We start from the raw sequence: 18672 nt of genomic DNA on the forward strand, positions 1-18672 counted from the left end.
AGTTAATACACATTGATATTAAATAATAGTTAAACAGTTGATTGAGTACATCAAATGCTGATAATGGATTAAATGTAAGGCGCGGAGTCCTCTTCATTTTGAGGGATGTGACGTGGATAACAGATAATAAACAGTCGCATACATATCAGCATGGCCAGATTATCAGCACACATCTCCAAATAAAACTGGACAAAAAAACAACTTCACCTCCTCATAGCCCCAGTTCACTTCCCAAAAACCCTACACATAAGCCTCTGTATACAACATCTGATAACAACTCCATCCCCATCATCCCCATCCCACATACTGCTGACAAACCAACCAATCAGACTTGGGCCGGTTTGTAAACGCCTTTAACCTACCTAGTTTAATCGGCTAAGGCCAGTGTGTTGTCTTTCTACCTGGTGGTCTACCATGCTGGACTCTACCGGTTACCCAAGTCACATGGGTCACAGTGTCTTGCTGCCCCCATACTAAGCGGGCAATTCAGAGGAGGATCATCATTATGTGCTTTTTCCCCCTGGAAATAAGAAAAAGCATAGTCTCGTCTCGTTTCCTGTCGAACGTGTCATGAGGGCAGCCAGTTCCACCACTCCAAGCCCGTGCCAACAGGTTTCCAGCCCAAAGAAATGTTTACCAATGGTCTCGTAAGTGCTTGTTGACGACAATTCAAACCTAACATACTAACGATACAATCCAAGTCACATTCTCTTTAGGACTACCAGAGTGTTATTTTATGTGAACAAAATCTACCTACTGAACAATATAGTATAACCTTTATGTGCAACTCCTATTTGACTAGGTTCTGAAAGAATGCTGTCTTCCCCAGGCATTTAAATGAAACAATGACCATCTCACCTTCATCCACTTGATCATTCTTCTCAACAACAACAACAAAAGAAAGTATCAGCAAAGACAATCTCAAAATCTGTCTTCAGTTTTGTATTACAATCCAGGGGCCTCGTTCATCAAACGTTCGTAAGCACAAACTTGTTCCTACACACCCATGGCTTTTTTTAGCTCTCAAAATTGTCTGACAGCCAGCCAGAGGCAAGGCCTGATGGTTATCTGCAATTCCTTCCCCCTAACATCTGTTGTCTACCTCTTGCAGCGAGCAATCACCCGGGCTCGCAGAGACGTCACCGACTGGCGTCTAAATACAGGGGTTACCAGGGTCTACACGGACCTCTCAGACAAACCCCGGGGCTCAGAAATTCTATGGGTGTGCAGGAACAAATTTGTACCTACGAAGCGTTATACCATTCTGAATCCCACGGCACTTCTAGGCAAGACACACCCCGCGTAGCATCCAGGCGCCAGGATTCTAGGAAGACCCGCCCAGTACTCTGCCTCTGATTGGCTAACCTTAACCTTAACCCTAACCTTAACCAACGTAACCATCGGAGGCAACGAGTACTGGCCAATCTGGCCAGTCCAAGCGCTTGAATGCTACGCGGGGCGTGTCTTGCCTAGAAGTGCCGTGGGATTCATAATAAAGCGCCTAAGAATGAGCGATGAATGAGGCCCCAGATGTCCTCAAATCCGACTCAGAAAATCACACATTTTAAAGTCCAAAGTGTTGAAACACTTATACCATGAAATATAACTATTGTTTACAATAAAGTACAGTACAACTTACTAAGGTCCTATCCCCCCCATAGCTCAAGTAGAAGGGCAGTTTCCGTTGTGCAGGTCTGCGGGGATATGGAGGTTCAGGTTGGGCACCCTCCTGTAGACAAAGTGGAAAGTGTGTCTGTTGGGGCGGCTGTGGATCTCCGCTTTGATTCGCTGCGGGTGCGTGTCGGCGGCTAGCTGCTGACTCGTCTCCTGAGCGAGCAGAAACAGCGCATAGTTTTCAGGGTCGGGGATGTTGAATTTGAAGGCACAGAGTGAGCAGACTTCTTCTGTGGTGGAGTAAGGATGAACCACCAGGGTTTTGGCCGTGCAGCCCGTATCCCCTTCCTGTAGAGCTACACGCAGATAGTTCTGTTGTGAAGAACAAAACAGCTCTCATTAAAATGCTGCGGTTTGGTCCATGTCCAGCAACCATGCTGGCAGGTATGCCACAACACAATGCAAATGAAATGTAAACAACGACAGAGGAATTTAAAAGTCATGCGAGCGAGTTGCACTTTAGCCTTACATAGTCGCATGCTGTTATAGCCACAAAGGAAAAGTCTTTTACCAGGAAAAGTCTGTTACTTGATTCTGTCCATAAAGAAAGCCAACAATGGTAAATTAAGTTTGGTATCCAGACGGTGAAATAATACTCTATACACTGGGTTTTACACACACACATACGCACACACAACATGGCCAAAAGTATGTGGATACCTGAACATCACACCCAGACGTGCTTCTTGAGCACTTCGTTCCAAAAGCATCAGCATTAATATGGAGCTTGGCGGCACAGTTGCGCAGTGGTTAGTTCCACTGCCTCACAGTGAGAAGGTCCTGGGTTCGAGCCCCGGGGTAGTCCATCCTGGGTCGTCCTCTGTGTGGAGTTTGCATGTTCTCCCCGTGTCTGTGTGTGTGGGTTTCCTGCGGGGGCTCTGGTTTCCTCCCACAGTCCAAAGACATGTAGGTCAGGTGAATCGGCCATACTACATTGTCCCTAGGTACGAATGTGTGTGTGTGTGTGTGTGTGTGTGTTGGCCCTGTGTGATGGTCTGGCGACCTGTCCAGGATGTCTCCCCGCCTACCGCCCAATGACTGCTGGGATAGGCTCCAGCATCACCGCAACCCTGAGAGCAGGATAATTGGTTCGGATAATGGATGGATGGATGGATTATATGGAGTTGAGCCTCCACTCTTCTGGGAAGGCTTTCCACTAGATTTTGGGACATGGCTCCCATTCAGCCACAAGAGCCTTAGTGAGGTCGGACACTGATGTTGAGGAGAAGGCCTGGCTTGCAGTCAACATTCCAATTCATCACAAAGATACTGGATGGGGTGGAGGGTCAGGGCTCTGTGCAGCCCAGTCAAGTTCTTCTGCACCAAACCCAGCTAACCATGTCTTTATGGACCTCACTTTGTGCAGGAGGGCACTATCATGCTGAAACAGGAAAGGGCCTTCCCCAAAACTGTTGCCATAAAGTTGAAAGCACACAGTTCTCTAGAATGTCAATGGAAATGGGAGGGAACACACCGGAATGCCGTTCCGGAAGTAGAAGTTGAGAGGAAATGGGATTCTCGTTCAGATTTCCAAAATCTATTTAATGTTTTTATAGGGACAGCTCTTTTACAGTTTCTAAAGCGTGTTCATGAAACCAATATTATTTATTGTGCTTGAACGCACCACAAATCCAGCTAGAGCCGATACAGGGAAGGTGTGATACTGCAGGCCAGAGTCCCTGGAACCAGTCCTCTCCGTAGCGTTTCTGTGTCCGCGTCCTCGTCGCTAGCGGCCACATGTATGTCGAGAAACTTGTTGAAATTGATGGTGGTGGTTCGCTTTCTAATAACCTCAGACGTTGGTGGTGTCTCTGTCAAATCTAGTCTAGTTAATGCAACGTTAATCTGATTATCTGACGATTCATTTTGAGTGTCCTAGTGTTACTACAACGCTGCACTAAGTGGAATTGATCCGAACTACTTATAAAGACATCTTTTAATATGTTAAAATACAAATCAAAACCAATGATTCACTCAGGGAAATTGTGATAAGAGCCATATAAAAATATTCTAAGTTTGTCTTAATTTGAAAAATGAATAAATAAATAATAAAAACCATTAAGGAACAGCTTGGATGCAGGCAATTTTTTTTTCTTAATGCAATGCAGAGCTATTCAATGGTCAAGTATATGCATGGGATTGATATTAATAACTTTAATGTACTCCAGTGTGCATGCACCTTGTGTGTATTATCTAGGAAAATACTAATGAACGCTTAACATTGTCAAATAAATCCAACCATTTTGTATATATTGTACTGTATGTTGTACGTATACTGGTATGCTCTGTCATGTCCATCTATCTCAGGCATGTATGTAAGTAACCTGCTAACATCTATTTCAGCATCTCTGATATATTCTCTTCACCATTGCACTTTATCACCTCTTGTTTCACCTGTATAAGTCAATCCTTGTGTATATATCTGAAGATTGTTGTGTTGTTATTCTATGTTAAGTACACTGAGAGAGCCACAAAACCGGAGTCAAATTCCATGTATGTGCAAACCTACATGGCCAATAAACATGATTCTGATTCTGATACAAGTATCAGATCCAGACTCGGTATCGGCAGATACTCAGTTTTTAATGACTCAGATCGGGATCGGGGCAAAAAAAAAAAAAAAAAAACCCAACTCAAAACTTGAGAGGGGAACTGAGGAGACAGAATGCAGTGGAAAGGAGATAGCATGAGAGCAGCAGAGCAGAGAATAGCAGAACATGTTTTTGGAAGCTGACTAAGCAGTGTCATCAAGTCCACCCATCCATCAAATTATCCAAACCGCTTATCCTGCTCTCAGGGTCGTGGGGATGCTGGAGCCTATCCCAGCAGTCATTGGGCGGCAAGCGGAGAGACACCCTGGACAGGCCGCCAGGCCGCCATACACACACATTCACACCTAGGGACAATTTAGTACGGCCGATTCACCTGACCTACATGTGTTTGGACTGTGGGAGGAAACACAGACACGGGGAGAACATGCAAACTGCACACAGAGGGTGACCTGGGACGACCCCCCCAAGGCTGGAATACCCCAGGGCTCAAACCCAGGACCTTCTTGCTGTGAGGAGTCTGCGCTAACCACTGTGCCACCATGCCGCCCCATCAAGTCTCCACCGTCATCAAGTCAGTCATTAATAAAATCAAGGGGAAAATATAGCCGCAAGCGGCGATTAACGGGGTCCAAGCAGTGTTGCAGCGGTTTTTGAGATATTGACAAGTGTCAGTTGTAGCGCCCCCTATGGACGAAATGTCACAAAATTTGGCGTGCTACCAAAGAATGATGCGATGATTATGCGTGACAAGTTTCGTTAAGTTTGGACAATCACATCACTAGATATAGGTAATACAATCAATATGGGCCACACCTTAAATTTTGATTGACATGTAACTTCGAAATGGGATGACATATCAAAATTCTTTTGACAACTTGTTGTCAGCTTGGTCTAGAGATGACACACACCACATGTCATGCGAATCGGATGATGAGCCTCAGACTAGTTCATTTTACTTTCACTTTCGGTTTTTTGAAAATGGCGGGAAAATTTGACAGGCGGAAATTGTCGGGAGATTTGGGACCTTCCAAGGAATTAGAGGGGGAAATAATTTCTCAAAAATTCCATACAGAGCCCGAGATATGACCCAAAACACGCTTATTGTAGCGTTTTGCGGAAACAACAATAATAATAATCCTTAGGGGGGAAAATAGACAATAGGGTTCCAGCAGGCGCCGCTGTTGGACCCCCTAATAATCAGAAGATCTCAGCAATCTTTGTAATTTTAAGTAACTTTAGTAAGCTATTTTTATGTACCTCACTGCAATGAGTAAAATGAATTAGAAAAAAAGCCAGTCAAGCATTCTGCTCTTGAGTTTAACAGAAGATTCTACATTATTGTCTAATGAATGAAATGCAATTGACTAGCATTTATTTGTTCATAAAAAAATCTGTGACTGTAAAGACATCTTAAGTGATTACCTCAATTTCCCGGGGAGTACACTCTGGACCTCTACCACCCCATCCAAGTATGGTTCCCCTAGTAATACTTTCAATTTCTACCACTATAGCATTAAGTTTTCCATTCACTTGAAGTAAGAGGCCTAGCCTGAAACATGAAAAACAGCCCCAGACCATTATTCCTCCTCCACCAGACTTTACAGTTGGCACTATGCATTCAGGCAGGTAGCATTCTCCTGGCATCGGCCAAACCCAGACTGGTCTGTCGGACTGTCAGATAGTGAAGCGGGATTCATCACTCCGGAGAACACGGTTCCATTGCTCCAGAGCCCAATGGCGGAGTGCTTTATGGCAGCACGGTGGCCCAGTGGTTAGCACTGTTGCCTCGCAGTAAGAAGGTCCTGGGTTCAAACCCCAGGCCATCCCAGGTCCTTTCTGTGTGGAGTTTGCATGTTCTCCCCCGTGTCTGCGTGGGTTTCCTCTGGGTGCTCCGGTTTCGTCCCACCATCAAAAAGACATGCATGTTAGGGTTAATGCTCCTGTCTGTGCCCCTGAGCAAGGCAATAGAAAGAAGAACTGGAGTTGGTCCCCGGGTGCTGCAGCTGCCCACTGCTCCTATACATTAGGATGGGTTAAATGCAGAAGACGAATTCGATATAGGAATACAATGACAAAATAAAGTGGCTTTCTTCTTTCTTTCTCCTTCTTTACACCACTCCAGCCGACACTTGGCATTGCACTTGGTGATCTTAGGTTTGTGTGCGGCTGCTCGGCCATGGAAACCCATTTCATGACGCTCCAAATGAACAGTTCTTGTGCTGACACTGCTTCCAGAGCCAGTCTGGAACTCGGTAGTGGGTGTTGAACTGAGGACAGAGGATTTCTACAACACGTTGGTCCCATTCTGCGGTCTTGTGTGGCCTGCTGCTTCATGGCTGAGCTGCTGTTGCTCCGAGATGTCCCCACTTCACAGTAACAGACATGTTGTTGACCGGGGCACATCCAGCAAGGCAGACATTTGACCAACACACTTTTTGAAAGTCACTGAGCTCTTCACCCGTTCTACTGCCAGTGTTTGTCTATGGAGACAGCATGGCTGTATGCCTCATTTTATGTACCCGTTAGCGATGGGTGTGTCTGAAAGCCACTCATTAGAAGGGGTGTGCACATACTTTTGGCCATGTAGCGTATACCCTCCACTAGGGGATGCTTTGCCACTGTATTTCTTGCCACAAATGGGCAGAATGCAGTCCGGGATGTTGGTTAACAGACTATGGGTGGCAAGTAAAACACTAATTGCAGATGAAACGGCAAGATAGAGAAGTGATGAATATTTTTTGATTAGATGACAGCAAGCCAATGGTGTTAATTCACACGACTCCAAAAAAAGTCACCGGTTGCCCTTGCATACCTCTGGTTCCCTTGCAGGAATTAAATGTAACCCAATACCAAGGCCAAAAGCAGATTTTGAAAAAGTGCCATTTGATGTGTTAATTAAAAGAAGAGAGGAAGAAGAGGGAAAAATACCCCAAAAAAAACAAAACGGAGCCAATCAAAAAAACGAAAACCAGCACTTTTCATGCACGTCTCTTTGGATTGGTTTGGAACTGGACTGACTTGGACTCACTGCCTTGGGTTTGGATTCAGGTCAGACGTGATACCTGGAAGTCGTCCACAGAGGGAGCAGAGCGCTGCGCCGTGCGCCGCTGGTGCCACTGATGTAAGGTGCTCCGGACCTCCGAGCTGAGCACCTGGGCCGCCTGCTCCTCCTGGAAGTTCCTGATGAGGGCCATGGCTCCATAGGCACTGGTTAGGTAGTAGCCCCCTGGGCAGAGACGGAGAGATGGATGGATAGAAAAGGAGAGAAAGGAGAGAGGTAATGAAACAAGGAGTGAGTCTAGAGTCGTCGTTTTGACTTGGTTTTGTTCCCCTACTTTCTTTTACCCCTTTTTTGTCTTGTATTCCTTTTGATCTTGAGTTGGATCTTCACATATTCGTCTCATTTCACACAGCACGTAAGGAGGCTTTATGAGTTATTATTATTATTGTTATCATTAAGGAAGACAGAAAATACTTTTTTGGGGGGGGGGTTACCCCTTTTTCTCCCCAATTGTATTCGGCCAATTACACCACTCTTCTGAGCTGTCCCGGTCGCTGCTCTGCCCCCTCTGCCGGTCCGGGGAGGGCTGCACACTACCACATGCCTCCTCCGATACATGTGGAGTTGCCAGCCACTGCTTTTCACCTGACAGTGAGGAGTTTCACCAGGGGGACGTAGCGCATGGGAGGATCACGCTATTCTCCTCAGTTCCCCCTCCCGCTCCGAACAAGTGCCCAACCAGAGGAGGCTCTAGTGCAGCGACCAGGACACATACCCACATCCTCCCGCAGACACGGCCGATTGTGTCTGTAGGGACGCCCGACCAAGCCGGAGGTAACACAGGGATTTGAACCGGCGATCCCCGTGTTGGTAGGCAAGGGAATAGACCGCCACGCTACGCGGACACCCGGAAAAGACGTTTGAGAAAGGGAAGTAAAAGACAACATATATTTTGGCTGGGTACTTAAAACATGAAACCTGACGATCGTACCAATATTTGATACTGAAAGGTATCATAAGGTATTGAAAGATTATCTCCATAGACCCCCCCCCCCCCGCCACACACACACACACACAGAGGAAAAGTAGTGACTCTAACAGGAGAGTATTTCTTGAAGTCGGTGATCCACACCCTTATTTCATGAACCTATTCCAGCCCGTTCACACCAGCCTCTCGATGGAATTTCCTACCAACAAAAACTTCCTTTCCAGAGTTGACTTTGAACAAGCTGCACGCTAAGTGAAAGTAAAGCAGTAAACACAATAGAACAAGTTATATAACTGTTCAGATCGTACACTGGCATCGTACCACTTTCCGAAGAGCCTGATCTCGATAAGCAAACATCCGCTGCCATTATAGCTAACTAGAGGCAAACCGCTCTTCTGCAAGTCTCGTCCCAATCTGGATGACAGCATCTCGTCTAGGGGAAAATATAACATAAATACGTGCATGCGATACTGACAGCCCGTAAGAAAAGATTTAAGAACATTTGCTGTTAAACGTTTGGCTGTTAAAAAGTTGTTTTTGTATTACTCTATTGCCCCTAGGTGGCGCCATGCAGTCTGCCGGAAGAGCGGTGCGTGCCGTCACAAAAACCTCATTCAGACGTGTCAGCTAACCTGTAAACCTTCCCTCAGGTTTGTGTGTCGGGCTCACGTGTGAACGAAATATGATATAATCCGATAAATCTGTGATAATCCGTAAAAACTGCATCATCAGTTTGCCAAGTCGGGACCGAGGACATTTACCAAACGATAACAGGGTGAATGAAAGCCACTGGACTGCTGTGTTACAAGGCTGTTACAGGAGGAAGTGAACCAATCACAAGACTGAACCTGCAGCTTGTGCACTGCAGATGAAGCGTGACATTTATTTCTAACCCAGTAATAAAAAAGCAAACCCCCCCCTCCCCTTTTTCTCCCCAATTGTATCCGGCCAATTACCCCACTCTTCCGAGCCGTCCCGGTCACCGCTCCACCCCCTCTGCTGATCCGGGGAAGGCTGCAGACTACCACATGCCTCCTCTGATACGTGTGGGGTCGCCAGCCGCTTCTTTTCACCTGACAGTGAGGGGTTTCACCGGGGGGACGTAGCATATGGGAGGATCATGCCATTCCCCCACCCCGAACAGGCGCCCCGACCGACCAGAGGAGGCGCTGGTGCAACGACCAGGACACATACCCACATCCGGCTTCCCACCCGCAGATACGGCCAGTTGTGTCTGTAGGGATGCCCGACCAAGCCGGAGGCAACACGGGGATTCGAACCGGCGATCCACGTGTTGGTAGGCAACCGAATAGACTGCTACGCTACCCGCACGCCTAAAAAAAGAGCGTATTTCAAAATGTCTGAAAATGGACGACCAAGAAATAAGAGAGCTCTGTCAGTGCACGCGGAGGATGACGTCAAGGGTCAGCTGTGTGGTAGAGGTATATGGAAAACCGAGGACGCCGTTATAATAAATAAATAAATAAATAAATAAATCATGTTAGAGATGCCGTAGTGTACGATATAAAGACACCCTGCAGGGAAAGAGACTGTGAATGTCGTGTGTGAATAAACACTATCTGTGAGTCTAACAGATAGAAGCTGAGCTGTGTGTGTGAACAGGGAAAACCAAAAAAAATCCTTCCGACAACCTTACACAACTCCACCAGATATGACCTAACACGTGTTATAAGCATGCATACTAAAATATGTCTCCTGGTTTACATAACTCTGGAGCTACTTTTACACTGTTAGTGATTCTTTGGGTGTCGGAAAAAACTCTGTGGGGAGAACAATGTTCAACAAGGAAATCCCACCTCCACCAGATCCTGACTGATACGAGCGCATTCCCAGAGAAGGTGAAAGAAAGGGCACTTCCGACAGGTTTCCCTTTAGCGAAGTTACACAACCGTCCAGAACTCGCACTCACCTCAGATCACTCACTGGTGTACCTGACGATATCCAGCAAATATCAACCGCTAAATACTCCACAAGAGGCGAAGTATCGATCTGCAAATCCACAACCATAACCTACGGGACTTATGAGGCGACTGAGGAAAGCATCCAAACCTTGTTCAGGCTCTTCAACGTCAAGTTCCAATTCACTTCATCATCCGGGGAGGGCTGCAGACTACCACATGCCTCCTCCGATACACGTGGAGTCACCAGCCGCTTCTTTTCACCTGACAGTGAGGGGTTTCGCCAGGAGGATGTAGCACGTGGGAGGATCACGCTATTCCCCCCAGTTTCCCCTCCCCCCCCCGAACAGGTGCCCTGACTGACCAGAGGACGCGCTAGTGCAGCGACCAGGACACATACCCACAAACGGCTTCCCACCCGCAGACATGGCCAATTGTGTCTGTAGGGACGCCTGACCAAGCCGAAGGCAACACAGGGATTCGAACTGCCGATCCCTGTGTTGGTAAGCAACGGAATAGACCGCCACGCCACCCGGACGCCCCCATAACAGTTCTTTGACCTCTTAGAAGCTATGTGTTGTGTTCGATGGAAAGTTCCGGCTTATGAGGTAGGGGGGGGAGTGAACCATCTACCTTCACCCTGCAGCAGAGAAGGGTCCAGCAACTCCATCATGTACTCGATCTCGGTGTCCAGCTGAGGCATGTCACACTGGGCCATCACGTAGGTCAGCATGGGCAGGAAGTCATCAGCACCGTACATCCTCCCTGGAGGTAAGGTTACGTGAACATTCAGGTGAAAGGTGTGGTGGGCACACAAGTCTGAGGACGTAGGGTTCAAGGCGTGGCAGCTACAGGGGAATCTGTACTTGAGCGCGTAGACGCTCGACAAACATCTGCACATCGACATGCACATTTTAAGTTACACACCACACACTAAGTATTAACAGACAAAGGGAAACATTGCTATCGCTTACTCTCGCGAGGCAGACCCTCTACCCTCACACCCACATGCGCGCACACGCACACACACAAACACACACACATCTATGTCTTCATCATACCTGAGTTATCCTGCATGATGGTATAGATGAGTTTGCACACGCGCAGTAGCAGTAACACCTTCTTCTCAGGGGAGTACGTCTTCCTCATGTTTAGGAATTTTTGGCGGATCTTCTCAATGGCCACCGCGTCGGGGGGAACGGCCCCATCCACCCCCAGCTCTTGGGGCTTCTTCATCCTCGCCAGTGCCAGGTTCTCCCTCAGCTGCAGCCAAGCTCCGCTGCTGACCTGGAAAAGAGCGAGGACATCCAGCTAGCAGCTGCTTTGCTTGAGGGGGACGTTTGAACGCTTGATCCAGGGCAGAGTTTCATCAGACACCTGGCGCCCAACTACGAGTCACCCTGCATCGCTGAAATAGATCGGGTCTAAGTCCTCGGGGTGAATTTTGGGCTTTTCTGAGCTATAACCTAAAAGAAACAATAGACTAAGAAAAAGCTGACCTTGCTTTGGATAAAAAAACAAACACCAAGGCAATTTGCCCTCAAATGACAAGTCTTTCATAAACCCTGCTGATAAAAAATACCCTGTAAAGTATTAGGCAAAGGACCAGTCTTCAGTATACTTGGATGGTATAAAGTACTTTCTTCACAAGTTTTTCAAGAGAAGCCACAAGAACTGACTTCAGATGAGCACTTTTCTGTTGTATTTTATTGGATATCTTAAAACTTTGCCTCGATGGCTTTTTTTCCCCATCTCGGGTGTAGGATCTTCTTTAAGGAATATTCTAGACAAGATGTTGTAAAACAGTTTTTGACCTCCATTTATCTGCAAGGTCATGATTTTCTGAATCCCTCACATGCGTACTCGGTCGTAGAAAGCTTGCTAAATAAAAAGAAGAATGGGATATATCTTATTAGAGATGATCCCTTTATTCAAGAGCTCAACAAACTGAAATGAACTTGATGTGACGTATTTAGATGTTTCGAACAAGAAGTCCTTTTTTTTAAAGGGGAAATAACAAGTAAACTGCCATTTCCTCCCCTTTTGATGTCCCTGATCACGTCCCTGTTCCTGTTATACAGAGGATCACATCACAGCGACACCGCGGCTAAAAGCTGTTGCCGGCTTGAACGATTAAACGTAGTTGGTTTCAACAGATGCAAGCTTAGATTTATGGTACGATAACATCTGACAATATCCGGTCCGCTTCCGGTGTGGGAAGATGGCGGCACGAATTCACATTTGTGGCGGCCTCACCCAGTACCGTCGATGCAGTGTCTTTGTCCACGTCCGCGTCTAAATTTTTGTCTTCGTTTGTTGGCTGTGAGAGCTGGCGCTGGATTGGCTGCGAGAGCTCTCCTGTTAAAGAGTGCACCGAACCTATGGGCCGGATCCGCCCACAGTCCGGCAGATCCGCATAGGAATCACATCCGCCCATAGACCGCCCCACGCCTCTGGCCAGAGTGTGGCCTCCTAAAGTCGGAACCGTGCTCTTTTTCACAGCTATGGCATGGATCTGGGCCAGTTACGGCCCAAAGCTGGTACAGATCCATAAGATGGATCCGCGCCGGTACTGGCCCGTTGTGCAAAAAGACACTGGGGCAGATCTGTTTTGCGACTCCGCACCAGATGCTATGATACAACCGGCCCGGATCCAGCCCAGTTTCATTTTGCTGTCTGGGTGGTCTGCTGCGCTGTGGGCCCTGGGACCGTGGCCTTGCGCGGAGCTGCACCCGAGGAGGAAACACTGAGGTCAGTCTGACAGGACATGGAAGCGGGGCAGGCTAAGCTAACTGCTAGCCCATGCAGACCAGCAGTTCCTATAACACCGAGGGTGGTCTGGCAGCGGCCTCACCCGGCGTTGACTGGTGTTTTTGATGTCGTTGTGTGGAGTGCGGGGAGGTGTGTCAAGGGTGTCTGGCTGGGAGGGCTTGGTCTGCTTTGTATGGTTGCCACAGGGACCACGGCCCCTGCATGGAGCTGCGCCCGAGGAGGAAACACGGAGGGCGGTCTGACAGGGCGCATAATCGGGGCAGGCTAGGCTAACTGCTAGCCCATGCAGACCGGCGGTTCCGACAGTCATCCTGGCTGGCGTTTGTTCCCTTGGACAGTGATTTTTTTTTTAATAGTTTGGATATATGTGTTAGTTTGAATATGTGTTTTCGTGTAGTTCTGAAATGTGTTTTTGTCTGTGCGTTGCACCGCTGTGGGCTGGGGGAAACGGCATTTCGTTTCACTTCATGTGCGCAAGTACATGAGGTGAAATGAAAAATAAAGTGTTCCTGACCCCTGACAACTTTTCCAAGACAGAGGAGACCGCACAGCCCTCACCTGGAAGTCATGCAGAGCCACCTCCACTGCGCTCTTCAGAGGCTTCAGAACAGCCTTGTGCATGGCCTTCTCCAGCACCTGGTCTTCAGGAGAAAACACACAAACACACACAGACACACACACACACAGACATTTTAAGTTGTCAACATTTGTCAGAGAGCATGGATCTAGAAATGATCTAGAAATGGATTCATATCACCCCATCTACTCAGATGATGTGATGATCTAACAATCCAAAAGGAAATCGGTCTATTGTGTAAAACCAACGACAGCAGAGATCACATAAAAAGGAAGCTGCTCTTTCTGGTAAAGTGTTTCAAAACTACGAGACATAGATCCTGTTTCACAGCTGAAACATCACTGGCATAAACACTGCAATGGGTCATTCATTCTACGACACTGAGCTGCACCATTCAGTGTGGGGAACTGGTCGAGTGGCTGCCATCTCAAAGCCAAGCCCTACAAACAGTATATGTATAATTTAGGGAAGGAAAATTATAATTTTATGTTGTTTTGGGGAAAAAAAGCCCATAACAAAACAACTCAAAGAGGTATGGAAGGATAAATAGGCTACTGTTAATAACTCCTCGAAGATGATAAAGCACCAGAGATAAGGAGCCACACGTTGTGCATCGCATGGGCGCTAATCTGGCATCTAACGTTTACCTAACATCTATCTCACATCAAATCAAATCAAATGCCTTTATTTCCAACATGCAAATAAAAGAGAAAATTACCAAGCATGAATAAAAAATAAAAAAACAACAACAAATGATAAAAATAAAACCAAAACAATTCAACAAAAAGAATTCTCAATAGAGAATCCAACAAATATTATATGTTGGGAAAGGAGCAGGAGGAAGTTACTACTTGTAATTTCCTGCCCCCTCTCTAATGCTCAGTTGATAAACCTAATAATAAACGTAGTTTTCAAACATCAGAGTATGTCATCCTCAATATCTGTCTCAGAAGGACTCAATAAATTTTTTTTTTTAAAAAAACCCAATAAAAATGATTTCGAAAAACAACAATAACAGCATCCATCATGGGTGTCACCGTCACGAGAGAAGCAAAACCCCCTCCACATCCTTGTACCTCTTTAAAACAAAAAATGTGTACCTCTTTTTGAATTGATTTAAACTTGTGCTTCCCTTGAGTTCTTCATCTAAACCACTCCACAAACTTGCCCCACAATTTTAAATACACATACTTTTGCGAGTGGTACGAACAGAGTGTTTCTTAAAATTCAGTTTTACTCTTAAATTGTACCCCCCCCCATCTGAGAACAGTTGTTGTATGTTGACAGGAAGTAGATTTATACATTTGTGCAGTCTTACATTCTAACAGATCCCTGAACTTCATAGCCCGTGAATTTAAAAACAGTTTGTTAGTGTGTTCCCAACATCCTACATTGTTTACTATCCTTATTGCTCTTTGTTGTAGCACACAACGATTGTAGGTTGTTTTTGTAGGTGTTCCCCCATACCACCACACCGTAATTCAAATATGGCAATACAAGTGAACAATACAGAATGTGCAATGCTTTATGATCCAGAATGTGCCTTGCCTTTCCCAGAACTCCAACGCTCCTTGCCATTTTTGTTCTCACAAATCTTATATGAGGTTTCCAGCAGATTTTATGGTCAAGTATAAACCCAGAGATTTATTTCCATATACTCTTTCAACATTAATATTCATCACTACTTCTACTTGTGTGTCTATTTCACGATGTCCAAATAACAAAAAGGTAGTTTTGTTCAGATTTATTTTGTTTCTATCAAACCACATTTTTAACTTTTCGATTTCAGCTGTGATCAACCTCAAAAGCTCCTGTAAATTCTCCCTGCCACAAAAAATGGTTGTGTCATCCGCAAATAAAATGAATTTCAATAGACTTGATAACTTACATATGTCATTGACATACAGAACAAACAATTTAAGACCTAATATTGAGCCCTGTGGGACTCCACAAGTACTCCACAAGTAATGTTCATGCTTGTTGACATCTATCTAACATCTATTTAACATCTATCTAACATTTATCTAATATCGGTCTAACATCTTATTGTCTGCGTCTGCATTTGTGTCGTGTGGAGTGCAGGGAGGTGGGTGAAAGGCGTCTGGCTGGGAGAGCTGGCGATGGATCGGCTGGGGGAGCCTGGTCTGCTGTGTCCGGTGGGCCCAAGGACCACGGCCCTGTCCGGAGCCTGAAGAGGAAACACCGAGGGCGGTCTGACAGGATGCGGATGCAGGGCAGGCCAAGTTAACTGTTAGCCCATGCAGACCGGTAATTGCGACAGTCATCCTGGCTGGCGTTCTTTCAGTGTAATTTTTGGACTGTGTTGTATTGGGTGGACTGTGTTAGTAACTGTTTGTGTTTTTTTTTCTTTGTTCTCTCTGTTTTTGTATGTTTTTGATGGTGCTGTTTTCGGGAAGTTTCGGATAAATGGTCTTGTCTTTTCTATTGCACTGCTGTGGGCCGGGGAAATGAAATTTGGTTTATTTTGTGTATACAAGTACATGAAATGAAATCACAACAAATTATTCCTGATTCCTGATGTATCTAACATTTATCTAACATTTACCTGGCATCTATCTAACTTTTTTTCTTTTAATTTTTCCCCCTTTTTCCCTCCAATTGTACCCAGCCGATTACCCCACTATTCTGAGCCGTGCCGCTCGCCCCCTCTCTCTCTGCTGATCCGGGTAGGGCTACAGACTACCACATGCCTCCTCTGATACATGTGGAGTCGCCAGCCGCTTCTTTTCACCCGACAGTGAGGAGTTTCACTAGGCGGACATAGCATGTGAGAGGATCACGCTATTCCCCCCAGTTCTCCCTCCCCCCCCAAACAGGCGCTCCGACCGACCGACCAGAGGAGGCGCTAGTGCAGCGACCAGGACACACACACACAACTGGCTTCCCACCCACAGACACGGCCAATTGTGTCTGTAGGGACGCCCGACCAAGCCGGCTGTAACACGGGGATTCGAACCGGCGATCCCCATGTTGTTAGGCAACGGAATAGACCGCTACGCTACCCAGATGGCCCCTGCATCTAGTATCTAACATTTATTTAACATCTATCTAACATTTATACTCCAGACAAGCAAGTATGTCTGTCTAGCACACAAATTTGCACAATTTTTGGCAACAAAAAATACACAGGTAATTAATTGGTCAAGGGTCACTGTAAAAATAGGGTTTTTTTTTAGCTGTCCATTGTTTTCCTTGATACTGAAAGTTTGACTCGGATGTTTTCTGGAAGGAGCATAGCATACTCTTGTACATGTATTGTTTTAAATTATCATCCAAACAGAAAGAAAGTTTGATTCATAGTCTCTTTAGAGGAAAGCTTTGACATTTGCCTTATGACATCCATCCGTCCATCCATCCATTTTCCGACCCACTTATCCTGCTCTCAGGGTTGCGGGGATGCTGGAGCCTATCCCAGCCGCCATTGGGCGGCAGGCAGGGGGACACCCTGGACAGGCCCGCCAGGCCATCACAGGGCCCACAAACACACACACACATACCTAGGGGCGATTTAGTACGGCCAATTCACCTGACCTACATGTCTTTGGACTGTGGGAGGATCCCAGGCAGACACGGGGAGAACATGCAAACACCACACAGCGGATGACCCAGGACGACCCCCAACATTGGACTACCCTGGGGCTCGAACCCAGAACCTTCTTTTTGTGAGGTGACCGCACTAACCACTGCACCTGTGTGTGTGTGTGTGTGTGTGTGTGTGTATATATATAAGCCACTTAGTGGACACTTCAAAGTATCACCATATAATAGTTAGAATACATGTTTAATATGTTTGCTCACAGTGAGGACAGACTCTCCAAGCCTTGCAGTATTAAGCTGCGTTCATGTGGTATGGAAAGACTTCCTGTTGGTCCGAGTTGGAAGCGTTCACACTTTGCACCAGATAATTAAAGATGTTGTGCAGTTTATATTTCTATGCACTTCATCATCAACCAATAATTTTACTTTCTGATGAAGGACTTGACGGCATCATTGTTTCTTTGCGTTTCAATAAGACAAAGGAGGGCTTGAGTAGTGCAGGGTGAGCTCACTCTGCTTACACAGCATCACACAACATCACCACAGTACATCAATGCTTGGTACTGTGTGGAACGGCTCCAGTGGCTGGTCAGCGGAGCTTAAAACCCGGTAGTCCTCTGTGGGAAACTGCAAAGGCAAATTAACCTGAGCTCTTGAATAAACGGAAACTGTCGTTGTTTACAGGAAATAAGATAAATACACTCTGGTTTAACATGTAACAAAGGGAAGTGGAATGGATGATAAGTACACACACACACACACACACACACACAAAAGCATGTCACATCATTACTGCTCATTTCCTGTCCGTGCATGAGCTGTCTATGACCTTTGTGTGTTGAGCAGTTTGTTATGCTCTGCTATCTAGTGTGTAAACGTGTCTGGAGGGCTTTGCTCCATTTCCCCTGGACTTTAGAAAAGTCAGTGAGGTTAAGCGACATCAGCACCAATCAATGGGAAGAGACTTGTGAGTCACAGGTAGAAAATTATTCAGCCCAGATTTTACAGCATGCCAAGCACACCTGCACAAACATTCACAATGGAAGACACACACACACACACACACAGACACACACACACACAGACACACACACACATGTTCCATTTGGCTCTATTGAATTCAGCTATATTTACATGGAATCCAAATATGAATGAATTCATATTAATCACAAACAGCACTTCCGCTAGACACATCCAGTCACCACACTCAGGACGTCCTGGCTTACAACTCTTCCTTTTCATTACCATCCACCTTCCCTTAAACTGCTAATAGAAACAAGTATGGCCGCTTGTCCTACTTTATTACCTTACCTTAAAATGAAAGTGTCTCCACTTTGAAGTAATAAGCTCCTGTAGGTCGCTGTAAACAGTGTAAACAGTGTAGGGGGGCAGTAGGCCGCCCTGCACCACTCCCCATTTCCTTTGAAAATGTCCAAATTACAACTTGTACAAAATACTGCTGCTAGGATATCAACCAAGACTAGAAAATTGGCTCCCTGTACATGATAGATCTGACTTCAAGATTCTACTTTTAACTCATAAAATATTATACCGACTTGCGCCATCCTACTTATCACATCTAGTCACTCCTCATATACCTGATAGTGATCTACAATCACAAAATGTCGGTC

General features: G+C 46.1%; 1 protein-coding gene across 2 annotated transcripts in view; it reads right to left on the reverse strand.

Annotated features, from left to right (window-relative positions):
• Window positions 1-395: 395 nt before the first annotated feature.
• The window catches only part of LOC130112618 (ras and Rab interactor 2-like), a 71197-nt gene continuing 52920 nt past the window's right edge, over window positions 396-18672 (reverse strand). The window contains exons 9-13 of one of the 2 annotated variants that reach the window (XM_056280060.1): window positions 13465-13547; window positions 11196-11421; window positions 10768-10899; window positions 7289-7452; window positions 396-1986 (exon numbers count right to left, since the gene is read on the reverse strand). In XM_056280060.1, coding sequence (XP_056136035.1) covers window positions 1663-1986; window positions 7289-7452; window positions 10768-10899; window positions 11196-11421; window positions 13465-13547 — 929 coding nt within the window. In that variant the 3' untranslated portion in view covers window positions 396-1662. Of the gene's footprint in view, window positions 1987-7254; window positions 7453-10767; window positions 10900-11195; window positions 11422-13464; window positions 13548-18672 lie in introns of both variants that reach the window. The other variant, XM_056280061.1, reaches the window with a different exon arrangement.

This window comes from Lampris incognitus, chromosome 5 (genome assembly GCF_029633865.1).
Source record: "Lampris incognitus isolate fLamInc1 chromosome 5, fLamInc1.hap2, whole genome shotgun sequence".
Lineage (NCBI taxonomy): Eukaryota > Metazoa > Chordata > Actinopteri > Lampriformes > Lampridae > Lampris > Lampris incognitus.